At 38.1% G+C, this 27,590-nt stretch overlaps 1 protein-coding gene and 1 non-coding gene across 2 annotated transcripts in view; both read left to right on the top strand.

The window, feature by feature from the left end:
• Positions 1-27,590, top strand: part of STRN (striatin) — a 133,788-nt gene that overhangs the window by 86,396 nt on the left and 19,802 nt on the right. Inside the window, exons 10-14 of the mRNA XM_007970954.3 lie at positions 4,575-4,711; positions 12,856-13,031; positions 14,706-14,753; positions 21,588-21,709; positions 24,800-24,967. Of these exons, the coding sequence (XP_007969145.1) occupies positions 4,575-4,711; positions 12,856-13,031; positions 14,706-14,753; positions 21,588-21,709; positions 24,800-24,967 (651 nt within the window). The remainder of the gene's footprint in view (positions 1-4,574; positions 4,712-12,855; positions 13,032-14,705; positions 14,754-21,587; positions 21,710-24,799; positions 24,968-27,590) is intronic.
• LOC119627401 (U6 spliceosomal RNA) lies at positions 15,067-15,168 on the top strand. The gene has a single exon (XR_005243597.1). It is a non-coding gene; the product is annotated as a U6 spliceosomal RNA (small nuclear RNA).

The following is a 27,590-nucleotide window of genomic DNA, read 5'->3' as shown; positions in this document are numbered from 1 at the left end:
CATGCCCAGATAATTTTTTGTATGCTTTTTGTAGAGACATGGTTTTGCCATATTGTTCAGGCTGATCTCAAACTCCTAGGCTCAAGTGATCCAACTGCGTCGGCCTCCCAAAGTGCTGGGATTACAGGCATGAGCCACCACGCCTAGCCCCTGTTCAGGAGTTTGAGACTGTAGTGTGTGATGACTGAGTCAGTGAATAGCTACTGCACTCTAGCCTGGGTAACATAGTGAGACCCTGTCTCTTAAAACAATCAATCAAATATTTATATTAGCTGAAAATTCAGCATGACATAAAAGTAATTATGATTAATGTATATTTTAAAATATTTTTAAAAATTGATCCTGAATTTAAATACTGTATTTGCACTTTCTCTTCAAATTATTATTTATTGATCAACACAACCTGAGAAAAAGTCACAGAATAATCATATGGTTTTTTTTCTTGTTTTTTTAATCCATTACATTTTAGAGAGACATAAACTGATACAATTTTGATGTATATAGATTTTCATGATTGGAATACTTCTTCAGTGAAATTTTTGACCAGTACATGGTTAATTATTTGTTAGAGTCAATTATAGTGTACTTGGAATTTATTACTCATACAAAGAATCAACACATGCTAGATATAAAATTTATTTGACGTCTTTTGAATTACAGATGTGAGGTCATGTTCCTCAGTAGGTATGCTGATCACTAGGAGATGCATTCTGTTGACATTATAGGTATGAGACTTCTAATCAGTTGCATTTATCCCAAGATCAGGTCTAGATAAGGAGAAAAGTTTGTTTTTCTCTTATTCTCATAATTCAAAAAGTTTATCAGATATCATCTCGGGCCATACATGAATTATGCAGAATTCTAATAATAGGGGCAGGATATATACTATTTACTAAAGGACAGATGTACAAAAGCATTATATAAGCCACAGAAGATGTCCTTGATAAAAAAACATAGTGAGGAACTTTAAAACTCAAGCATTGAATGTTTGTTTAACTTGCTATCTGCAGCAGTGGTCGTAAGCCTTCCCCCTCGGTGCAGGTTTTTCGGAAATAGAAAAAACATTTAAGTGATAGATTGTATATTGAATTGTCTATAACTGATACTTCTTGGTCTTCAGTCCACTTTCAGAAAGAACGTCCATATGCTGTGTGTGCGCTATAATTTTGTTACTTTATTTTTATTTTAATAATTCAGAAGGCAGGGCCAGGTGCAGTTGCTCACGCCTGTAATCTCAGCACTTTGGGAGGCTGAGGTGAGCAGATCACTTGGGGCCAGGAATTCAAGACCAGCCTGGCCAACATGGCAAAATCCTGTCTTAACTAAAAATACAAAAATTAGCCAGACATGGGGGCGTGTGCCTGTAGTCCCAGCTACTTGGGAGGCTGAGGCAGGAGAATCACTTGAACCCAGGAGGCGGAGGTTTACATCACACCACTGCACTCCAGTCTGGGCAACAGAGTAAGATTCTGTCTTTAAAAAAAAAAAAAAAAAAAAAAATCAGAAGGCAGTGTCACACTTAAAAGGCACAGGGTTTTGTTTTGTTTTTTGGTAAAAGCTGATTAGGGCTAGTAAGGTTTAGTTGCCAGATGGAAATGTGACCTATAGTCTTGAGTTCTAAGGCTCCTTAGGAACAATCAGGTAACAGTGATGCTTATTATTGCTCTCCCTCTTCAGTCCTGGAGTGTCCTGGCTGTCCACTGGTATGTAAGGAAGGAGTTGTTACTTTCTTTGTTTTCAGGTTTTACTTGGCCGTTTGTAGAGGATTAGTTAGAATTAGCTTACATAATGTATATGGTCTGTCCTAGGAATCTTAGTCTTTTACACCTGAACAAAGTTATCTGGAAATGTTAGAAATGAAAACAAATCAAACAAAAAACACCTGGCTGAAGACCTACCATCATAGTCTCACATGAGTCATTCGACTGATATTTTTGACCTGAAAATTGCTGTTCTAACTTAAACAGTTCGTTTTCTTCTTTAGTAAATGTTTAGAGTTGTTTGAACTTCTCAGATGATATATGGTATTTTGGGTAAAACCTATTTTTATTTTTGCTACTGTATTGTATAGTGGTTTGATAATGTCTTAATTTATGCTCTATTTTGTTCTGATGAGGATTTTAAGAGTTTGGCACTACTGTTTTTAAAAGCAAGTAACTATTTTAAAATTTTTTTTAAAAGACATGGTCTTGCTCTGTCGCCTAGGTTGGAGTGCAGTGGTGCAGTCATAGCTCACTGTAGCCTCAAACTCCTGGGCTCAAGAGATCCTCCTGCCTCAAGCCTTCCAGGTAGCTAGGACTAGAGGCATGCACCACCGTGCTTGGCTAATTGTTAAAAAAAATTTGTAGAGGCCGGGCGTGATGGCTCACACCTGTAATCCCAACACTTTGGGAGGCCCAGGCGGGCAGATCACTTGAGGTCAGGAGTTTGAGACCAGCCTGGCCAACGTGGCAAAACCCCATCTCAACTAAAAATACAAAAATTAGCCAGGCATGGTGGCATTAGCTACTTGGTAGGCTGAGACAGGAGAATTTGCTTGAACCTGGGAGGCGTAGGTTGCAGTGAGCTGAGATCGCACCACTGCACTCTAGCCTGGGTGACAGAGCGAGACCCCTGTCTCAGATTTTTTTTTTTTTTTTTTTTTTTTTTTTAAGAGATAGGGGTCTCGCCCTGTCGCCCAGGGAGGTTTCAGACTCCTGGCCCCAAAGGGTCCTCTCACCTTGGTATCCCAAAACACTAAGATTATAGGCATGAGCCTCCGAGCCTGGCCAATTCTTTCATTTATTCAATGAGTATTTATTATCATACATGATTGAATATAAATCTGAAAAATGTCTTGTACATGTACTAGTCAATACAGTTAACTTGTTTCTTTTAAGAAAATTACCCCTTTAGCAGCTAGGGTTTGAACTACTAAATTCATCTTATTGAATCACAAATGTTTGTCATATATAACCACCTCTAGGAAACTACTCAAAGACCATCTCTGACATTTGTCAGAACAATTTGCATTTATAGAGAGTGACATTTTGTTATTGACCAAATTAAATAAAATCATTAATTTGACATTTTGCTTTTGACTGATTTTTCTATGATGGTTGTTGAAGGAATTGGATTGGTATGTTCAAAATGTTACAAAATAGGATATTTCAAGTTATTCACAAAGTAAAACTGACATTTTTGAAGTACACAGTTCACAGCTAATGAAAGTGTTCAAATGGACACTTTAAATTTTCTCACCAGGTGCGGTGGCTCATGCCTGTAATCCCAGCACTTTGGGAGGCCGAAGTGGGTGGATCTCCTGAGATCAGAAGTTTGAGATCAGCCTGGTCAACATGGGGAAACCCCATCTCTACTAAAAATACAAAAATTAGCCAGGCATGGTGGCAGGCACCTGTAATCCCAGCTACTTGGGAGACTGAGGCAGGAGAATCGCTTGAACCCGGGAGGCGGAGGTTGCAGTAAGCTGAGATCACGCCATTGCACTCCAGCCTGGGCCACAGGGCATGACTCCATCTAAAAAACAAAAAAACAAAAACAAAAACAAAAAATTTTCTTTACCGGGTGCGGTGGCTCACGCCTGTAATCCCAGCACTTTGGGAGGCCAAAGCAGGTGGATCACTTGAGGTCAGGAGTTCGCGACCAGCCCGGCCAACATGGTGAAACCCCATCTCTACTAAAAATACAAAAATTAGACAGGCATGGTGGCACGCATCTGTAATCCCAGCTGTTCGGAAGGCTGAGGCAGGGAGAATTTCTTGAATCCAAGAGGTGGAGGTTGCAGTGAGCCAAGATGTCACCACTGCACTCCAGCCTGGGCGACAGAGCGAGACTGTCTCAGAAAAAAAATAAATAAATAAAAAATATTATCTGAAGTAAACATATTTAGATGAACTATAATATACCTACAGAAGAGTGCTGATATTACAGGTCAGTGAATTGTCATCGAGGTAGAATTATTACCCTCCCATGTCACCACCCCTTAGGTCAACAAGTAGAACATTACCAGGGCCCTAGAAGTCCTGTGTTGCTTCTTTTCTTTAATCACTACCCCTCTCCTGCCCAGCAGAGGTAATCCTGACTTGTAACACCACATATTGATTTTGTCACATAAATAGGCACATTTTAGAGTTTGACCCATTTTCATTTGAAATTTTCTATACTCTTCTAGATTATAAAATTAATGAATTATATTTTGAATGAGACCAGCACTTGTTACATATATTTAATAATTAATAGAAATTGTTTAGGTAATTAGCATGAAATATCAAACAAGGAAAACTTACTTTCCTATAGTCATTATTTTTTATATAGTGAAAATGAAAGGACAGTGGATTCTTAGATTTGTTTCCTGTTTTACTTTTCTAATTAGTTGATGCCTTTACCTGTGGTTAAGATATGGAAAAAGCAATAAATTATTTAGGATTTTCTGCTCACTGAATTTTATTGTGTTTAAAAGCATTTAAAAACAATTAAGTGTATACGTGCACTATAAGAAATTTGATGCAAGCAAATGAAACTAAATGTTGGCTCCTTAGAGTTTTTTAAATGTTTCCTTTGTCTTCCCTCTTCAGTGGAAGCATTGACATTTCCTCCTTCTTCTGGAAAGTCATTTATCATGGGAGCAGATGAAGCCCTTGAAAGTGAACTGGGACTTGGAGAACTAGCAGGCCTTACGGTGGCCAATGAAGCAGACTCACTAACTTACGATGTAAGTAGTAGTTTTGTTTTTGATGTTTTTACTTGGTTTTTAAAAATAAAAACTTGCGCTGGGTGCAGTGGCTCACGCCTGTAAATCCAATGCTTTGGGAGGCCGAGGTGGGCAGATCACTTGAGGTCAGGAGTTCAAGACCAACCTGGCCAACATGGAGAAATGCTGTCTCTACTGAAAATACAAAAAATGAGCCAGGCATGGCGGCAGGTGCCTGTAATCCCAGCTACTCGGGAGGCTGAAGCAGGAGAATTGCTTGAACCTGGGAGGCAGACGTTGCAGTGAGCCAAAACCACACTACTGCACTCCAGCCTGTGCAACAGGGTGAGACTCTGTTTCAAAAAAGTAAAATAAAATAAAAAGTTGATTTTATAGAAAATGAAGACAATGGTAAAACTTCTTTACAAATATAGAACTTGGTTCAGTTTCCATTGAAAACTTTGAAAGATACATAAAGAAAACTAACATTTTTCCATAACCTAGAGATTAAAATTACGGGCTTTACCTAAATCCATAATTTAGTATGATTTGTTTATTGGTTTTTGATAGGGGAAAGAATTCCTTTTTCCATTACCAAATTTGAATTTTGTTTTCTGTTTTAGGGCACCAGCAATTACTTGTAATTCACGCCTACCTAAACAATATTTGCCTTGCTTCTTTAGTACATAAGTCAATATCCTATTGAGAAGAGATTTTAAGTATTAGTAGGCGTGGATGTATACAGTGTGCTTTCCAGATGTTAAGGCTGACCCATCAGAGATTTGGACCAAAATTGATATCTTTGTACCTTTGTGCATACATTTACTTAATTCCAAACAATTGTTTTATAAATGTGTTTATAATTCCTCATCACAATAAATGATTTATTAGAAAAATAGTTGCTTATGTCATAGGTAAAGTATTTATAACCTGCCTTATTTCATTAAATTCCTCTCACTTTGATAGTTTATGATCTCTGTTGGAAAACACAATGTATCTCTTGCAGCACACGCACCATCTAGGGGATGTAGGATGGATGCCTAAGCAAATCATAGGTATGGTAAAGAAGCACTCCAAAGAGGAACACTTACCACCCGCTCCTCTTCATACAGATAAAAAACTCCCAACCTCTTTGCTAAGCCCATTAGTAAGTCTTTTGGGTTCTACCTCCAAAAACAGTTGAAAATCCATATACTACTTTTCACTTTCTATCCTGGTCCATTTTTTTCTTAGAGCTACTGCAATAACCATCTAATCTAAACGGGCTCCTTGCACTCCATTCTCCACAAATATGATACAGATTTACACTTTTTTTTTTTTTAAGGCAGGGTCTCACTCTATCGCTCAGGCTGGAGTGCAGTGGCTTAATCTCAGCTCACTGCACCCTCCGCCCGCGCCGGGCTCAAATGATCCTCCCATCTCAGCCTCCTAAGTAGCTGGGATCATAGGCATGCACCATCACACCCAGATACTTTCTTTTATTTTTGGTAGTGACAGGCTTTTGCCATATTGCTCAGGCTGGTCTCAAAACTCCTAAGCTCAAGCAATTCACCCGGCTCAGCCTACTCCAAAATGCTGAGATTACAGGCCTGAACCACCATGCCTGACCTGTTACAGATTTTTTAAAAATCATTTCTAAGCTGGGCACAGTGGCTCACGCCTGTAATCCCAGCACTTTGGGAGGCCGAGGTGGGCATATCACAAGGTCAAGAGATCGAGACCATCCTGGCTAACACAGTGAAACCCAGTTTCTACTAAAAATACAAAAAAATTAGCTGGGCGTTGTAGCGGGTGCCTGTAGACCCAGCTACCTGGGAGGCTGAGGTAGGAGAATGGTGTGAACCCAGGAGGTGGAGTTTGCAGTGAGCTGAGATCACACCACTGCACTCCAGCCTGGGCAATGGAGTGAGACTCCCTCTCAAAAAAAAAAAAAAAATTTCTATTTCCAGTGTTTTCGTTGCCTTATATTTCACATTTGTCTTTTTAAAACACCATTGCTTTTTGCTTTTTTTTTTTTTTTTTTTTTGAGGCAGTCTCACTCTCCACAAGATGGAATGCAGTAGTGTAATCACAGTTCACTGTAGCCTTGACCTTCTGGGCTTAAGCCATCCTCCCACCTCAGCCTCCCAAGTAGCTGGGACCATAGGTGTACACCACCATGCCTGGCTTTTTAATTTTTTGTACAGACGGGATCTTGCTATACTGCCCAAGCTGGTCGTGAACTGCTGGGCTCAAGTGATCTGCCCACCTCAGCCTCACAGAGTGCTGGGATTACAGGCATGAGCCATTGTTCCCAGCTGGTGTAGTTTATTTTTTATTCAACCTTCTACCTTTCTACTACTTGGAATTTCTGTACTCTTTCGCTACTCTTCAATGAGTACCCTAGAGAGTATCACATACGTTTTTATCAAAATTTTCCATGCAAAGACCTTATAATGCTTTTAATTCTTAATTCCCACCCTACTTACATGTCATTCTTGTTACACATTTCTGAATATGTTTATCTTCTATAAGAAAATTGTTTTGTATACTCTACATTCAGTTAGGATTATTTATTTTACATTTTACATTATCTTTTACACATTTTGCTTTTTAAAATTCTTTTCTGCGTGTCTGTCCATCTGGGATCACTTTCCTTTCACCTGAGGACATTTAGTATTTCTCTTTAGTGAAGGTCTGTTGGTGTCCGGTTCTCTCCATGTCTTGTTTTCTGAAATATCTTTGTTTAGCCTGAGTGGGTCAACTGTTATTATTGAATTCTAGTTGGCAGAGGTGGTTTTTTTTTACTCTAAACATAGTATTTTACTGTCTTTGTTTTATGTTTTCTGCTAAGGTCAACTATCATTTCTGTTGTTGGTTGTTTAATGGTAGTCTGATTTTTGTCACTAATATTATCTGTGTCTTTTTTTTTTTTTAGCCAAGGTTTGTTTTCCTTTTTTATTTAAGTTTCTTGAAGTTCTTAAATCTTTATGACTTGATATATTTTCAAAACTTTTGTAAAGTTCTCAGCCATTTCTCTTCGAGTACCACTTTTGCACCTCTATCTCTCTTTCTCTTCTCTTTTTGGAACATAGTTATATGTGTGTTACACCCTCTTCCTCTTCTTCCTGTGACCTCTGTCTCCTATTCCCTTTATTTTTTTTTAGGACTCATCTTTCAATTCACTAATTCTCTCTTCAGTAATCTGTAGTCAGTAGTTAAGCCCATATGTTGAGGTCTTACAGTTTTTTGTTTTGTTTTGTTTTGTTTTTGTTTTTGTTTTTGTTTTTGTTTGAGACAGAGTCTTGCTCTGTCGCCCAGGCTGTAGTGCAGTGGTGCAATCTCGGCTGACTGCAAGCTCCACCTCCTGGGTTCACGCCATTCTCCTGCCTCAGCCTTCCAAGTAGCTGGGACTACAGGTGCCCACCACCATGCCTGGCTCCTTTTTTTTTTTTTTTTTTGTATTTTTAGTAGAGATGAGGTTTTCACCATGTTAGCTAGGATGGTCTTGATCTCCTGACCTTATGATCTGCCCGCCTCCGCCTCCCAAAGTGCTGGGATTACAGATGTGAGCCACAGCACCTGGCTAGTTTTTGCTTCTTGAATTTTTTTTTTTTTTCTTTTTTTTTGAGACAGAGTCCTGCTTTGTCGCCAGGCTGGAGTGCAGTGGTGCAATCTTGGCTCACTGCAACCTCTGCCTCCCGGGTTCAAGCAATTCTCCTGCCTCAGCCTCCCAAGCAGCTGGGATTACAGGCACATGCCACCACACCCAGCTAATTTTTGTATTCTTAGTAGAGACAGGGTTTCACCATGTTGGTCAAGATGGTCTTAATCTCCTGACCTTGTCATCCACCTGCCTCAGCCTCCCAGAGTGCTGTGATTACAGGTGTGAGCCACTGCACCCAGCCAAATTCTTAGATTGTTTACAGATTTCTTCCAAAATTTTCAGTCTTGTCTTTTATCTCCTTGGACATAATCAACATTATTATTATTATTATTATTATTATTGAGACAGAATCTTATTATTTTAGCCAGGCTGGTGTGCAGTGGCGTGATCTTGACTCACTGCAACTTCTGCCTCCTGATGGAGGCTCTCCTCCCATCTCAGCCTCTTGAGTAGCTGGGACTACAGATGTTCACCAGTACGCCCAGCTAAAGCATGATTATTTTAAAGTTGAATTGGAAACTCTGTAGTTCTTTTATTGTTATGTGTTGTTTCTGCTCATTTTCAGTTATATTGTCTTACATCCTTATGTACATGATTATTTTTATTTTCAAGAAACTGCTATTTGAAAAGTTGTCTAGGCCGGGCGCGGTGGCTCAAGCCTGTAATCCCAGCACTTTGGGAGGCCGAGACGGGCGGATCACGAGGGCAGGAGATCGAGACCATCCTGGCTAACACGGTGAAACCCCGTCTCTACTAAAAATACAAAAAACTAGCCGGGCGAGGTGGCGGGCGCCTGTAGTCCCAGCTACTCCGGAGGCTGAGGCAGGAGAATGGCGTAAACCCGGGAGGCGGAGCTTGCAGTGAGCTGAGATCCGGCCACTGCAGTCCAGCCTGGGCTACAGAGCAAGACTCCGTCTCAAAAAAAAAAAAAAAAAAAGAAAAGTTGTCTGTAGAAATAACTTCAGACCAAATGCTATAATTTAAATTGCTTTTCTCAGATGTATGCAGCCACTACCTCTGGGATCTGGGATCGATTTATTTCATTTTGAATTTTTACAGTCCCTGCAAGGCCTTGGCTTCTTCTAGTTCACCCTTATGTGTAGGATGCTACCCTTTGAAATCATAACCCAAAGCAAAGTGGCTTACTGAGCCCAACTGTCATGGCAGGTTCATCAATTTGTATCCCCATGACACTTCAAAACTATCAGAAAAACTGCTCAGCCTCTCAGCCACCCCCTTTGGAATCAGTAAACAGCGTCTGGGGGAAAACAGCCCAAATATTGGACTCACCTTTTAGGCCTCTCTTCTTCTCTAGATTTTGGACTGGTTTTTCTTCAGTATTTTGTTCTCTGTTTTTTATATTTAATTCTGCTTGTCTACTTGTCCTTAGTGCAGAGGTGGTCCAAATTACCTGACTTGTCATGGCTAGAAGCAGAAGTTCCCATTAGATACTTCTGTTCTCTCTATTCTAGCCCCACAAAGAGTTTATCCAGTATGTAATGTAACTTAGTCCTCTCTCCGGATAAAGCTCATTCTTTTTTCGTAGTTTTTAATTGTTAGAAAACTTTCTGTTAGGTCTGCACTCGGTTTTCAAAAGTAGTTCCTGGTTTCATAATAATACCAGTAATCTGTGGCTGTGTAACAAATTATGCCAAAACTTAGCAGCTTAAAACAAAAAACATTTATTATCTCATAGTTTCCATGGGTCAGGAATACAGAAGCAGTTTAGCCAGGTAATTCTGTCTTGGGGTCTCTAATGTAGTTGCAGTCAAGATGTTGGCAAGGGCTGCAGTATCACCTGAAGACTTGACTCGTGGGGTGGATCTGCTTTTAAGCTCTTCCTGTGGTTGTTGGGAGGCCTTGGTTCTTTGTTGGCTATTGGGGGAGACTTTAGTTCCTCACCACATAGGTCTCTCCATGGGCTTTTCAGCATGGCAGCTGGCTTTCCCCAGTGTGAGTGCATGTGAAAAGAGAGAGCAAGAACACCCAAGATGGAAGATGTTATAACTTAATTTTGGAAGTAACTTGTTATCACTTCTGCTATATTCTGTTGGTGACAGAGACCAGCCCCATAATGTGGGAGGGAACTATATAAGGTTTACCTATAAGGAAATGGAGCTGACTGGGGCCATCTTAGTGGCTGCCTACCACATTAAGACATTCAGAAGGAATTTGATTGCTCTTTCACCTGAAAGCCTTTCAGGTGCTTAAAAAGAACAGACATGATTCAACTCAGCTTTTCTTCTTCCAGAATAAACAGCCCCAGTACTTACAGTAGTTCCTTGGATGATGTGTTTTATGTTCTCTTATTATCCTAATTTGACAAGTTCTATCCATTTTTTTTCTGCAGATGATTTATTGAGGGTAACTTCTAAATTCCAATGGCTTGGGTTTGAATCCAGGCCCCTCCACTTACTAGCAGGGTTCTTTGGGCAAGTCACTTCTCTTTTCCTGGTTTATCTAGTCTGGAAAGTAGAGATAATGTTATTTCCTTCTTCATAGAGTTATTTTGAGGATTAAGTGAGTTAATGCATATAAAGTATTTTCAGTAGTGGTCAAAATAATGAATAATGCCCAAAATAATAGCTATTGTTAGTATTGCTGTATTTTTGTCATTTGTAAATAAGTAGTGTTTCTCCAGTCTTTTACCAATACAGTCATACCTTGCTTAATGATGGGGATACATTCTGAGAAATGTGTTCATTAGGTGATTTCATTATTGTGCAAACATCGTAGAGTGTACTTACAAGCCTAGATGGCATAGGCTTTACAAATCTATATAGCATGTTACTGTACTGTAGGCAACTATAACACAATGGTAAGTATGTATCTAAACATGTCTAGACATAGAAAAGGTGCAGTAAAAATACAGTATAAAAGATTTCAAAATGGTACACCTGTATAGAACACTTATCATGAATGGAGCTTGCAGGACTGAAAGTTGTTCAGAATGAGTCAGTGAGTGAGTGGTGAGTGAATGTGAAGGTCTAGGACATTACCGTACTGTTGACCTTGTAAACACTGTACACCTAGGCTGTGCTAAAATATATATAAAAAACTTTCTTCAGTAATAAATTAGACTTAGCTTACTATAATTTTTTACTTTATAAACTGAATTTTTAAAAACATTTTAACTTTTATAATAACACAGCTTAAAACAAACATATTGTATAGCTGTAGAAAAATATTCTCTTCCTTTATATCCCTATTCTATAAACTTTTTCCTATTTTTAAAATTTTAATGTTTATTTTACTTTTTAACTTTTTTGTTAAGAATGAATACAGATACATGCATATTAACCTAGGCCTATACAGGGTCAGGATCATCAGTATCACTCTCTTCTACCTCCACATCTTGTCCCACTGGAAGGTCTTCAGGGGCAGTGACAGTCATGGAGCTGTCATCTTCTGTGATAACAGTGCCTTCTAGTAGAATACTCTTTAAGGAACTGTCTAAAGCTGTTTTACAGTTAACTTTTAAAAAATAAGTAAAAGGAATATACTGTAGAATAAAAATTATAATATATAAACCAGTAACAGCAGTTAATATCATTATCCAGTATGTGTTCTGTACATAATTATACATGCTAGACTTTAATAGCACTGGCAGCCCAAATAGGTTTGTTTACACCAGCATCACCACAAACATGTGAGTAATGTATTGTGCTACAGCATTAAAACAGCTATGATGTTACTATAGGAATTTTTCAGCTCCATTATAATTTTATGAGACCAGCATCATATATGTGGTCCATTGTTCACCAAAATGTAGTTATGTGGCACATGATTGTACTTTTGCTACTCTTACTTAAACTTAGTCTGATTGCTAGCCTTGGAGTGTGAAGAATTTGTACCCTGTGGTGCTAGTGTAAATTCAAATATAATCTACCTCTTTAGCTTTTCTGTTATATGATTGGAATGAAAAAATAGTACTTTTTTTTTTTTTTTCGTTTTTGAGATTGAGTTACCACGGAGGAAAAGAACATGTGTGTGTTTTACCAGTAGAATGCGTTCTTTGAGTTATCTCTTCCATTTTTAACATTTTATGTTTCCAGTTTATAAACTTTGTTTCCAGTTTGATGAAAAAAATTTAGCTATTAGAAAGTATTTAAAAATCTCAAAAGTACGATATTTTAAAATGTTAGCAGGTTTAAAGATAGCTTAGTTTTTCAACTCTTGCCCAAAATTATATTTGTGTACTAAATTTGTGTTAAATTACTTGGTCTTATTTAGCATCCTAGTAAGATCTATTTTATGTAATTTGATTCACTTTTTATATTCAATTATGTTATTTGTTTTTGTAATAATATACCTTTCATATTTCTTCAAAGAAAACTAGTGTTGGGTTATTGCTAATTTTGCTTCTTGGTTTGGTTATTTACATATAAAAATTATATTGTTTTAAAAATTGCAAAGTGATAGTTTATTGACAAATCAGCAAGAATTAATGTTGAAATGCAATTTTTTTCCCCTATCCTGAACTAAGTGTGTAGATATCTTTGTTTTGTTTCTTTAATAGATAGCAAACAATAAAGATGCCTTGAGGAAGACATGGAACCCTAAGTTTACGTTGAGAAGTCACTTTGATGGCATCCGAGCCCTTGCTTTCCATCCCATTGAGCCTGTTTTGATAACAGCATCAGAGGATCACACATTAAAAATGTGGAATTTACAGAAAACAGCCCCAGCCAAAAAGTGAGAATATTTTACTTTGACATACTTGAATATTTTAATTAACATTTTCAGCAGAAAACGACATATTTTATTTCTATTAAATTTCCCAAATATTTCTTCTAGTTCTTTCTGCCATGTCATATAATTTATTGTGTTTTTCCATTTATACGAGCTAATGGTAGGTTAGAAAACTGATGCTTAGGAAGATGTGGTGTTATCTGTTGGTTTCACCAGGGTTTGTGAATACTGATTACCGTCCTTATATATAACAGTATTTTTAAATGGCTGCTATATTTGGGGAGCCCCTTATCTGTACTGAAGGTTTTGACTGTTCCTATAAACAGGTATATGCATCTTTAAAATAATCAAATCTCCACCTCCACCCATTGTTTAGTAGATTAGACTTATGGGGTGGAGCAGAGAAAAGCCTCACTGGGATGAGTGGAGGGTCTTGGTCTTGTCTTTTGGCCTTAAGACTTTATGTACTTTCCATACCCACCAGTATGTCTAGACTCAGAGGCTAACTTAACTGCTAAAGTGCTTGCCTTGGCCCTTTAGTTCTTGTCTAAGTATGGATAGACATGAGTTAGTATAAACCCTTTAAAAGTCACATAGCTAAACCTGATTCTACTTGCTTGGGTCCTTATTGGAGCTCCACTCCTTTGGGTCACATGTCAAAAAAAGAAAACAAACCAGCATCTGCCAGCAAAGACCCTTTTGCAGTGTTGGGCACTTTGTTATTATAAGAGTCATCACTGAACATCAAATAGAGGAGGTTACAAAAATTTTACTACCAATGGAGGAAATCTGTTGCCTGGTTTAAGAGAGATCAGTGTCATTCATACTGTGTCATACATAGGGTAGATGAAATACTTGATTTATCAGTCTGCTTCAGATAGCTCAACCAGATATTGCTAAAACCAGGTGGACTTTCATATAGATTAGGTGTTTTCAGAAGAGAAAAATAGTTTACTGGCTATACATTGTGAGATAACATGTCTATACATAATTGCAATACAGTGCAGAAATCGGTAAGTACGTGACTTTAAATCTAGTTTCCATCAAAGTCATAGCCAGTATTAGGGTATAGTGTACCTATAATGTGTTCTGAGTAGTGAATAAACTGATAATTTGGACAATCTCTTCAGTATGGAGGATAGACATATTAACCTTATTGGAAAGGCAAGGAAATAGAAGTACCATTTGCTGATATCCTACTATGTGCATGATTGTGTCCTGGGGTGTTTTTTAACTTGTAGAATCCTATTTAATCCTGTGATTATTTGGTGTCATTGCCATTTTTTTGTTTTGTTTTAAACGGAGTAATCTGAAGTTCTGAAACATTAAATAATTTGCTTAAAGTTAGCCAATTAGTGACAGAACTGGAAATTGAGTTCAGAAATTTATCTCTTCAAAGCCCATGTTGTTTCTCTTGAATGAAGCTGTCTTTCCCTTTAGTCAAATAGATTATGACAGGGCTAAAAATACTGTAACAAGATATTATTACTAAACAAGAATCTTGTTTCTTGATGCCATGAAAGTATAATTGGTGTTAAGCTTTCTTATGTATCATATAGTTGAGAATGGTGTGTTCCCATAATGTTTGTATTTTTAAAGGCAATTTTATGACATATATTCAATTATACCGTTTATTGCTGAAACTTAGAATGTTAAAGTCATGTCTCTCTGATTTAGGAGCACTTCTCTTGATGTAGAACCTATCTATACATTCAGAGCCCATAAGTAAGTATATGCTTTTTCTTTATTTTAAACCAATATCTTTGTAAAACAGGCTGGTTAGGATATTTTATTTTCTTTCACTTACTAGGTATTCTTTGTATTTAGGAGTTTTTTTAAATGTAAAAGAATTTGGCACATAATGTAATGCTAAAACCAAGTTCATCACTGCGAAATAGGGATTTGCGCTTAAATTAGATTTTATTTACATGATGTTTAAGTAAGGTACATTTTTATATCTTTAAACTAGAGCCAACTAGGTTTAAATACTAGAAATTCCAACTTTTTTCCCTTATATAACCTGGATTAAAATATTCAAGTACCTGCTTTGGCAGTACCTACCCTACAACTGGAAAGATACAGAGATCAGCAAGGCCTCAGTACAAGGATGACACAGATTCACAAAGGGTTCCATATTTTTCTTTTCTTTTCTTTTTTTTTTTTTTTTTTTTTGAGATGGAGTCTTGTTCTGTTGCCCCACCTGGAAGGCAATGGCGTGATCCAGTAGAGACAAGATTTTACACTGTTGGCCAGGTGGTCTTGAACTTCTGGGCTTCAACTCTTGACCTCAAGTGATCCGCCCACCTCAGCCTCCCAAAGTGCTGGGATTACAGGCGCCTGGATGAAGGGTTTTGTATCTAAATGTGGAAACAAAAGAATACTGGCCTGGCGCGGTGGCTCACACCTGTAATATCAGCACTTTGGGAGGCCGAGATGGGTGGATCACGAGGTCAGGAGATCGAGACCATCCTGGCCAACACGGTGAAACCTTGTCTCTATTAAAAATACAAAAAATTAGCTGGGTGTGGTGGCAGACGTCTGTAGTCCCAGCTACTTGGGAGGCTGAGGCAGGAGAATGGCGTGAACCCATGAGGCGGAGCTTGCAGTGAGCAGAGATCGTGCCACTGCACTCCAGGGTCGCAGAGCAAGACTCCGTCTCAAAAAAAAAAAAAAAAGAATATTACCAGCTACCACAAAAACACAGTTACATAGACCATTGACACTTTATAGCAACTACACAATCAAGTATGTGTAATAACCAGCTAACAACATGATGACAGGATCAAATGGGCACATATCATTGTTAACTTTGAATGTAAAAGGGCTAACTGCCCCAATTAAAAGGCACATAGTGGCAAGTTGCATAAAGAGGCAAGAGCCAACTGTATTCTATCTTTAAGCAACCCATCTCACATGCAGTAATACCCATAGACTCAAAGAAAAGGGGTGAAGAGCAATCAACCAAGCAAACGGAAAACAGAAAGAAGCAGGAGTTGCTACTCTAATTTCAGACAAAAAGACTTTAAACCAACAAAGATCAGTAAAGACAAAGAAGGACATTACATGACAGTAAAGGATTCAATTCAAAAAAAGTCTTAACTATCTTAAATATATGTGCACCCAATACAGGAGCACCCAGATTCATAAATTCTTACAGACTGTCAAAAAGATTTAGATAACTATACAATAATAGTGGGAGACTTTAACACCCCACTGATGTATTAGATCATCAAGGCAGAAAACTAAGATATTCAGGACCTGAACTTGATACTTGACCAAATGTACCTAACATATATCTACAGAACTCTCCACCCCAAAACAACAGAATATACATTCTTCTCATTTGTACATGGCACATATTCTAAGATCAACCACCCTCCTGGCCATTAAACACTTCTCAGCAAATTTAGAAAAACTGAAATCATACCAGCCACACACTCAGAACAAACACAATAAAAATAAAAGTCAATGGCTGGGTGCAGGGGCTTATGCTTGTAGTCCCAGCACTTTGGGAAGCTGAGGCAGGCAGATTGCATGAGCTCAGAAGTTCTAGACCAGTCTGGGCAACATGGCAGAACCCCATCTCTACAAAAAATACAAAAATCAGCCACTAGTGGTGATGTGTTCCTGTAGTCCCAGCTCCTCAGGGGGCTGAGGTGGGAGGATCACTTGAGCCCGGGAGGTGGAGTTTGCAGTGAGTCGAGGTCATGCATCTGCACTCCAGCCTGGGCAACAGCAAGCGATAACGTGTCTCAAATAAATAAATAATAGAAGTCAATACCAAGATGGCTGAAAACCATACAGTTACATGGAAATTAACCAGCTCTTGAATGACTTATTGGTAAATAATGAAATGAAGGCAAAAATCAAGAAATTCTTTGAAACTAATCAAACCAAAGCTACAACATACCAGAATCTTTGGAAGGCAGCTAAAGCTGTGTTGAGAGGTAATTTTATGGTGCTAAACACCCACATCAAAAACTTAGAAAGATCTCGGCCAGTGCAGTGGCTCACAGCTGTAATTCCAGCACTTTGGGAGGTTGAGGCGGGCAGATCACAAGGTCAGGAGTTTGAGACCAGCCTGGCCAACATGGTGAAACCCCATCTCTACTAAAAATACAAAAATTAATTGGGTGCGGTGGCATCCATATATGCACCTAGTACAGGTGTAATCCCAGCTACTCAGGAGGCTGAGGCAGGAGAATTGCTTGAACCCAGGAGGCAGAGGTTGCAGTGAGCTGATATCCCACCACCATACTCCAACCTGGGCGACAGAGTGAGACTCCGTCTTAAAAAACAAACAAACAAACAAAAATTTAGTTATCAAATTAACAACTTAACATCACACACAAGAGAAAACCAACCCCAAAGCTAACAGAAGACAAGAAATAACCAAACTCAGAGCTGAACTGAATGAAATTGAGACACAAAAAACCGTATAAAAGATCATTGAAACCAGAAGTTGGTTCTTCGAAAGAATAAGATAGGTAGACCACTAGCTAAACTAATAAAGAAAAAAAGAGAAGATCCAAATAAACACAACCAGAAATGATAAACGTAATTTTACCACCAACCCCACAGAAATACAAAAACCATCCAGAAACTATTATGAACATCTCTGTGCACACAAACTAGAAAACATAGAAGAAATGGATAAATTCCTGGAAACAACATCCCAAGACTAAACCAGGAAGAAATTCTGTAAACAGACCAATAATGAGTTCTGAAATTGGATAGTAATAAAAAGCTTTCCAACAAGAAAAAGCCCAGGTTGAGATGGATTCACAACTGAATTTTACCTAGCGCATAAAGAAGAGCTGGCACCATTCCTACTGAAACTATTCCAGAAAATTGAGGAGGGGCGGGTGCAGTGACTCACGCCTGTAATCCCAGCACTCTGGGAGGCCAAGGTGGGTGGATCACCTGAAGTCAGGAGTTCGAGACCAACCTGGCCAACATGGTGAAAACCCCATCTCTACTAAAAATACAAAACAATTAGCTGGGCATGGTGGCAGGTGTCTGTAATCCCAGCTACTCGGGAGGCTGAGGCAGGAGAATCACTTGAAACCAGGAGGCGAAGGTTGCCATGAGCCAAGATTGCATCCATTGCATTTCAGCCTGAGCAACAAGAGTTATGAAACTCCATCTCAAAAAAAAAAAAAAAAAAAAAAAAATTGAGGAGGGACTTCTCGCTAACTCATTCTGTGAGGCTAGTGTCATCCTGATACCAAAACCTGGCAGAGATACAACAAAAAGGAAAACTTCAGGCCAATATACAAAAAGGAAAACTTCAGGCCAGTATTCTTGATGAACATAGGCACAGAAATCTTCAACCAAATACTAGCAGGCAGAATCCAACAGCACATCAAAAAGCTAATCCACCACAATCAAGTAGACTTTATCCCTGGGTTGTAAGGTTAGTTCAGTATACACAAATCAATAAATGTGGTTCATCACATGAACAGAACTGAAAACAAAAATCACATGATCATCTCAATAGATGCAGAAAAGGCTTTCAATAAAATTCAGCATTGCTTCATTAACCCTGAACAAACTAGGCCTCGAAGGAACATACCCCAAAATATTAAGAGCTGTCTATGACAAGCTCACAGCCAACATCACATTGAACAGCAAAATCTGGAAGTATTTCGCTTGAGAACTGGAACAAGACAAGGATGCCTACTCTCACCACTCCTATTTAATATAATACTGGAAGTCCTAGCCAGAGCAGTCAGGCAAGAAAAAGAAAAGGCATCCAAATAGGAAGAAAGACAGTCAAACTATCTTTTTTGCAGACAATGTAATTTTGTACCTAGAAAACACTATAGTCTCTGCCCAAAAGCTCCTAGATTTGATAAAACAACTTCAGCAAAGTTTCTGGATATAAAATCAACGTATGAAAATCAGTAGCATTTCTGTATACCAGTAATGCCCAAGCTGAGTACCAAATCAGGAATGCAATGTCATTCACAGTAGCCACAAAAAAGGTAAAATACCTAGGAATATTGCTAACCATGGAGGTGAAAGATCTCTACAATGAGAATTACAAAACACTGCTCAAAGAAATCAGAGATGACACAAAGAAATGGAAAAACATTCCATACTCAGAAGAAGAATCAGTATTGTTAAAATGGCCATACTGCCCAAAGCAATTTACAAATTCAATGCTATTCCTATCAAATTACCAGTGACATTCTCACAGAATTAGAAAAAACGTTTAAAATTCATATGGAAACTCAAATAGCCAAGGCAGTTCTAAGCAAAAAGAACAAAGCTGGAGGCATCACATTACTGATTTCAAACTATACAACAGGGCTATAGTAACCAAAACAGCATGGTACTGGTACAAAAACAGAAACATAGACCAATGAAACAGAATAGAGAGCCCAGAAATAAAGCTGCACACCTACAACTTCAACAAATCTAATCTTCCAACAAAGTTGACAAAAACAAGCAATGGGGAAAGGACTCCCTATTCAATAAATGGCGGTGGGACAGATGGCTAGCCATATGCAGAAGATTGAAACTGGACCCCTTCCTTATACCATATACAAAAATCAATTCAAGATGGATTAAAGACTTAAAGGTGGCCGGGCGCGGTGGCTCACGCCTGTAATCCCAGCACTTTGGGAGGCCGAGGCGGGTGGATCACAAGGTCAGGAGATCGAGACCATGGTGAAACCCCGTCTCTACTAAAAAATAGAAAAAAATTAGCCAGGCGCAGTGGCGGGCGCCTGTAGTCCCAGCTACTGGGGAGGCTGAGGCAGGAGAATGGCGTGAACCCGGGAGGCGGAGCTTGCAGTGAGCCGAGATTGCGCCACTGCACTCCAGCCTGGGCGACAGAGCGAGACTCCGTCTCAAAAAAAAAAATAAAATAAAATTAGAAAAAAAAAAAAAAAAAAAAGACTTAAAGGTAAAACCTAAAACTATAAAAAATGTTGAAAACCTGGGGAATACCATTCTAGACATAGGCCCTGGCAAAGATTTCATGATGAAGGCACCAAAAGCAATTGCAACAATGACAAGAAGAAAAAAAAAAAAAAGACAAATGGGACCTAATTTAACTGAAGAGCTTCTGCACACGTTAGAGTAAATAGACAACCCACGGAATGAGAGAAAATATTTGCAAACTATGAATCTGACAAAGGAACAATATCCTGAATCTATAAGGAACCTAAACAAAATAACAAGCAAAAAACAACCCCATTAAAAAGTGGTCAGAGGATGTGAACAGATAGTTTCCAGAAGAAGACATACATGTGGCCAACAGACAGGAAAAAGTGCTCAACATCACTTATTATTACAGAAATGCAAATCAACACACAATGAGATGCCATGTCACACCAGACAGAATGGCTGTTATTAAAAGGTCAAAAGATAACATGCTGGCAAGGCTGTGGAGAAAAGGGAACACTTAAATGCTGCTGGTAGGAATGTAAATTAGTTCAGCCACTGTGGAAAGCAGTTTGGTGATTTGTCAAAGAAGTTAGAACTACCAGTCAACCCAGCATTTTTAGGTATATACCCAAAGGAATATAAATCATTCTGCTATAAAGACACATGCATGCATGTGTGTTCATCATAGCACTATTCATAGTAGCAAAGACATGGAATCACCCTAAATGCCCATCAGTGGTAAACTGGATAAAGAAAATGTGATACATATACACCATGGAATACTATGCAGCCATAAAAAATGAGATCATATCCTTTGCAGGAAAATCATGGAACTGAAGGCCATCAGGTTAAGCAAACTAATGCAGGAACAGAAAACCAAACACTGCATGTTCTCACTTATAAGTGAGAACTGAACATTGAGTATACATGGACACAAGAAGGGAACAATAGACACTAGGGCCAACTTGACTGTGGAGGGTAGGAAGAGGGTGAGGATTGAAAAACTACCCATTGGGTACTACGCTTTTTTCCTGAGTGATGGAATAATATGTACAGCAAACCGCCAAGGCATGCAGTTTATCTCTAGAACCAACCTGCACATGTACGCTTGAAACTAAAAGTTAAAAAGTTTTTTGAGAATTGTTTGTGTGTGTGTGTGTGTGTGTGTGTGTGTGTGTGTGATGATGCATTTCATTTTTTTTTTTTTTTCTGTTTCTGTTTAAGGAATGTGCCTTTTCTCTTGATTTAGCACAGAGATTGGCATACTTTTTATATAAAGAGTCACATAATAAATATCTGACTTAGGCGGTTAGGCTTTTAAAAATATTTTAGGATTTGCTAGTCATATAATTTCTGTTGCATGTTCTTGTTTTTTGTTTTGTTTTGTTTTATAACCCTTTAAAAATGTAAAGACCATTCTTAGCTTGAGGACTGTACAGAAACAGACCAGTGGTTGGATTTGACATGCAGACCATAATTTACCAACCTCTTAAACCAGAGGAAGAAAAATGAACAGTGCTTTGCTAGTACCTGAGTTTTCATTTTTTATAAAAAGCAGAAAAATAGTCATTTGGGTAATTAAACATGCTTATTTTTAACAAGTCATATTATCAGGTTGGTTTTTGAGAATAGCAATTGATTTATTTTTTTTTAATCTCCCAGAGGTCCAGTGCTTTGTGTGGTAATGAGCAGCAATGGTGAGCAGTGTTACAGTGGTGGTACTGATGGACTGATCCAGGGCTGGAATACCACTAATCCCAACATCGACCCCTATGATTCTTATGGTAGGTGATTTCCCAAAGATCTGAAGGAATAAAATTGATTTTTTAAACACATTTTTTCATAGAATATAAAAGGAAGAGATAGGAGATTTTTGAAAGTAGGTAAAGAGAACCACGTCTTTATTTTGTTAAAAAGGACTTCTTTATTTAGGAATTAACTTGATATACAATGCTAAAAGAAGAAAAGAAAAAAACATTCTTCTTGAAAATACAGTTCCCACTTCTCCAGAGTCTTATTTATTGGAAATACAGGCTTGATTGACAGTTGTTTTCTTACTTTAGGCATCTGTAGAGTTCTTGGTACATTATTACTAAGCCGTAGTAACATTTCATCACTATTCTTGTCAAACAACTTTTAAGGAAAATGAATATTGGTGCCATCCCCTTAGTCAATTATTGGAGGGCTGTAGAAGCTAATAATTTAAAAAGTCCATGACACCAAAATAGGTCAAGGCCTCAAAAGTTAAGAAGTGCCCTTTAGTTTTGGGAACAGTACCATACATCATAAATACATATTATAATCTATCAATAGATATTACCATAAATTCATTTGTAAAAACTGTTTAGGAATTGGCTATTTTGGTTTTCTGTTAAGTTCTAGAGTACTTTGAAGTATCACATTTGTCATAAAAGCATTTTAATTCAATCATCATTTTAGATTAATTTTACCACCAAACCAGAGTAAGGATAAGAAATTCAATAAACAAAATTTTTTCCCAGCATTTATTTAATAAGCATTAATATTTTTTGAAAAGTAGCCCCACTCTCCCCCAATTCTCTTATAAGTTATCTGTTCTATGCCTTTCCTTACTTCCTTTACCTCTCTGCTAGAGAATGAACTGTCCCTCATTCTGTCCTAGGCCAGTCCTTCCCATTTTGACTTTATTCATTTTAGTTTCTTTTGGGACTGTACTCAAATCTGTCTCTCTTTGCAACTGCATTCTAATCTTTTGCTCTTCTGCTTTTGTTCTCTTGCATCTTAATTAAGCCTTACTCTCTTTGCTTCCTTTGCATCCCCTCAGCAAATAAGTAAATTCGGGTACCTTCCATTCTGAGCAAGGAGAAGCCTTGACCCTGTTTCCCTCTCTGGCTTCTGTTTAGTTCCTCTCATTCCCTCATGATCTGTTTCTTTGATGGTATTGTCTAGAAAACATAATTACCAGTTACTAATTTCATGTTTTTTCTCTGTGCTTCATCCTTCTGCGTACTGGCTTCTGGCTCTAACACTTACATATAACAAGATTGTCAGTAACTAATTGCCTGATCCAAGAATATTTTACAGTCCTTATTTTACTCGATGTATTGGCTGTATCTGAGATTGTTAACAACTCCATCCTTTTTGAAATCTGTCCATGCTATTGGCATTTTGACACTTTGTGACAATTTCTATTCTCTGTCCTTCATAAACTGCTTTTATTTTTCTTGCCTTAAATATTGACATTTATCAAGACCCAGACCCTAACTTTTTTCAGTGTACAAACATTCCTTGAGAGACTGAATCTACATCTGTGCTTAAATCTTTGAGCTTCACATTCACTACTGGAATTTCAGGATGACTGTTGAATGGTCTGTAAATCTTAGCATGTTCTGTGTTTCTTCTCCTGTATGTGCTTTTTTAGTTGGTGGCACTATGAGAATCACCCAAACTAGAAACCTAAGAATTATTTTGGATTCCCTGTTCTGTCACACTGTCCCCACTTACTAATTACCTAGTTTTTTGGTAAAGACTCCCTAAATGTTTCTTGAATTTACTTTTTCTGCTCTGGCCCTCTCACTGCTTCCCCTGGCCTTAGGTCTTTGTCACTCTTTTTGTCTGCTGAAACAATCCCTTGCCTTTGTCTTGATTCTATCCAATCTGTCTTCTGTACTACTACCAAGCTTACCTTATTAAATACATACTTGATCCTGCTGCCCCTGGAGACAGATTCCTTGTTGCTTTCAGGATGATTTCCAAGTTCCTTAATATGTAGTAGAAATCACATCATAAACTAGATGCCCTCATCCCATCTACTTCCTGCTTCAAAGTCCACACTCCAGTAATACTGAATTGCTTATACATTTCCTTGCATATCATGCTGTTTCTTTTTTCATGTGGTTTCGTGGGTGCTACCTCCTTGTCAAGCATGCTGTCCCCTTCATCTTCAACTGGCTGACATCTGTAAATTCTAGGTTTCACTCTCCAAGTTTTCACTCATTCCAGTTACTCTCTGTGCTAACTGATGTCTGTCACTATTAATTGTACTTTCAACCTTGTCTGTTGAGGACTGGGATAGAATTGGGTCTTAATCATACATTTGGCTCCATCATTGAGCATAGTGTCTGACACACAGTGTGTCTTCAATAAATATTTTATGGTATGTGTGACAGAGGGTATAAGACATAATACCATTGACATTTCCAGACTTAACATTTGTGAGTCTTCTTGAAAGTACCACTTCATAGAATCATTGTGAAGATTAATAAAGTTTCCAATTTGACTTTTATCATGAGACTGTGCTTACTTAACCTCCCGACTTCCCTCCCTGTTTCCCTGCATACACTGTCGCCACATCTCAGTTACTGCTGTTTGAGAATTTGGGATTCCTGTAGATGTCACTTCCTGTCCATTATGAATGTCATATTTTCAGGAATAACTGCCATCCATCATATAGTAAGATAAGTGGACAGAAGGAAGTATAGCCAAAGTGCTAAGGGATTTCAGAGAGGGAAAGGACCTCTCTGTTCACTTCCTCAGGGAGTATGAGTTGTGGTTTCTCCAAAGACGAATGAAATTCAAATGATTTTATATTAACATGCTTTAAAAATATTTAGACAAATGGAAGGACAAAAGGAAGGGGGAGGAAATACTCACTTTTTTTAAGGGGAAAGATACGTGCTTTTCAATTTTAATTTAAAAATTTTAAACTTTACATTTGTATATTTCCAAGCCTGTTTTGATTTACTGTAGCCTGTCAGAAGAATTATAGAAACCAAGAGTCATATTTTATTCTGTTATCAGGTGCTGTTGTTTATATATTTTACTTTCTCTGAAATCTGAGTACCTTTGTGATTTTTTTTTTCTTTCTGATTTTGCATTTTTACTGTTTTGTATAGATCCTTCTGTTTTACGAGGCCCTCTGCTAGGCCACACGGATGCAGTCTGGGGTCTGGCTTATAGTGCAGCACATCAGCGTTTGTTGTCCTGTTCAGCAGATGGCACTCTGCGTGTATGGAATACAACTGAGGTTGCTCCAGCACTAAGTGTATTTAATGATACTCAAGGTACATACTTTAAAAAATCATTTTGCTGAATCCCCTATAAAACAGTTTATTCTGAAAACAAGCAAGCAGATAAATGATTCTCTGAACGCTTTATATTTAATTTGAAAGTTTTTGAAGCAACAAAAGTGTGTTTGTTTGAATTTCCAACCTATGTATAATTTTGTTGTTGTTTTGTTTTGTTGAGATGGAGTGTCACTCTGTCATCCAGGCTGGAGTGCAGTGGCGCAATCTCAGCTCACTACAACCTCCATCTCTCAGGTTCAAGCAATTCTCCTGCCTCAGCCTCCAGCACACACCACCACACTCAGCTAATTTTTTTTTTTTTTTTTTTTTTTTAGTAGAGACAGGGTTTCACTATGTTATAGGCCACGCTGGTCTCGAACTCCTGACCTCAAGTGATTCACCTGCCTCAGCCTCCCAAAGTGCTGGGATTATAGGCGTGAGCCACTGCACCTGGCCTGTAATTTTTAAAGGAATGGTTTTTGGTGAAAGAACACACAGATTTTAGATTTTAAAAAATTAAGATATAATTTATGTATAGTGAAAAACAGGTATTAAGGATACATTTCAGTGAGTCTGATAGATGAGTACACCCATGTAACTCATACATCAATCAAGACATAGAGTACGGGTGTGGTGGCTCACACCTGTAATCCTAGCACTTTGGGAGGCTGAGGCAGGAAGATCACTGGAGGCCAAGAATTTGAGATCAGCTGGGCAACATAGCGAGGCCCTGTCTCTACATTTTCTTTAAAAAAAAAAAAAAAGGCCGGGCGCGGTGGCTCAAGCCTGTAATCCCAGCACTTTGGGAGGCCGAGACGGGCGGATCACGAGGTCAGGAGATCGAGACCATCCTGGCTAACACGGTGAAACCCCGTCTCTACTAAAAAGTACAAAAAGCTAGCCGGGCGAGGTGGCGGGCGCCTGTAGTCCCAGCTACTCCGGAGGCTGAGGCAGGAGAATGGCGTAAACCCGGGAGGAGGAGCTTGCGGTGAGCAGAGATCCGGCCACTGCACTCCAGCCTGGGTGACAGAGCCAGACTCCGTCTCTAAAAAAAAAAAAAAATAAAAAAATAAAAAAAAATAAAAAAAAAAAAAGACTATATTTGCCCATTCTCATACCACTATAAAGAAATACCTGAGACTGAGTAATTTGTTTGTTTTTTTGCTTTTAAAATGTTTAATTGCCTGACGGTTCTGTACAGGAAGCATAGCAGCCTTTGTTTGGCTTCTAGGGAGGCCTCAGGCAATTTACAATCGTGGCACAAGGCAAAGGGACAGGAGGCATGTCTTACATGGCCAGAACAGGAGGAAGAAGGGGGTGGAACATACTTTTAAACAACCAAATCTTGTGAGAACTCTATCACGAGAATAGCACCAAAGGGGAAAATCCGCCCCATGATCCAGTCACCTCCTACCAGGCCCTGTCTCTAACCTTGGGGATTACAGTTTGACATGAGACTTGAGTGGGGACACAGATCCAAACCATATGACAGACAGAATATTTCCTTTATCTCCCCAAAGTTCCTTCATGTCTTTCCAAGTCAATCCCCTCCTCTCCTTATTCCCAACCAGAGGTACTGTTGTGATTTCTTCCATCATAGATTAGTTTTATCTACTCAAACTTCATGTAAATGGAATAATACAGTATGTGTTCTTTGTATCTTGCTTTTACTCTTCATTATAATGTTTTTTAAATTCATTTGTGTTATATCAATTACTTATTTCATTTTTATTTGATAGTATTTCATTAAGCCATAATTTGTCTATTCATTTACATCTTGATGGATATTTGAGTTGTCTCTAGTTTTTTGCTATTTTGAGTAAAGCTGCTGTGAACATTCGTATATTTTCATTATAGGTGTGTAGAGACTTAGAAGTAGAATTGCTGGACTTTCAGTTGGATGTTTATTTTACTTTATGTGAAATCACTAAAACGTTTTTTAAAAATTTTGTGGTTGTTGTACCATTTTATACCTTTGACAGCCATGTATGAGCGTTCCAGTTGCTCTGCATCCTTACAAAAATTTGGTGGTGTCAGTCTCTTTAACTTTAGCCATTCTGGTGGATGTGTAGTAGTATTTCATCGTAATGTATTTGCATTTCTTTGATGGCTAATTACGATGAGCATTTCTTTTGTTTGCTTATTGGTTATTTGTATATCATCTTCTGCAATATACACATTTTTGAACTGTTAGCTTGCTGTAGTTAGATTTTGAGCCAAATGAAAAAAATCAGATTATTATATTCACTTTATACATTTCCTTCTATTTTTTAAGTTTATAAATAAGCTCTAAGTTTTCATGTATTCTAGATGGTAAATAAAAATACCTTCTTTATTCTTGAGCTATTATAACTTCTCTCCAGGCTTTGATGAGTTGTCTTCATATGGTATTTGCATGACTCTAACAATAAATAATAATTTTAAAATTTACTTTTTAATTTATCTATTTTTGATGAGCTAACATTCCTAATAAGAGATGGATTTTTTTAAATGAAGAATTCCCACTATGTCACTCTAAGCTCGAGGTTGAGTGGAAGCAGCAAAATGTGTAATTCATACATGTTTTCCATTTGCTTTCTGAATAAAGGCTTGCATTCCATGAATATATCAGCTGAGTAAC

Source organism: Chlorocebus sabaeus, chromosome 14 (assembly GCF_047675955.1).
Source record: "Chlorocebus sabaeus isolate Y175 chromosome 14, mChlSab1.0.hap1, whole genome shotgun sequence".
Lineage (NCBI taxonomy): Eukaryota > Metazoa > Chordata > Mammalia > Primates > Cercopithecidae > Chlorocebus > Chlorocebus sabaeus.
The sequence above is the reverse complement of the archived record's forward strand: the minus strand, read 5'-3'. Positions and strand labels throughout refer to the sequence as shown.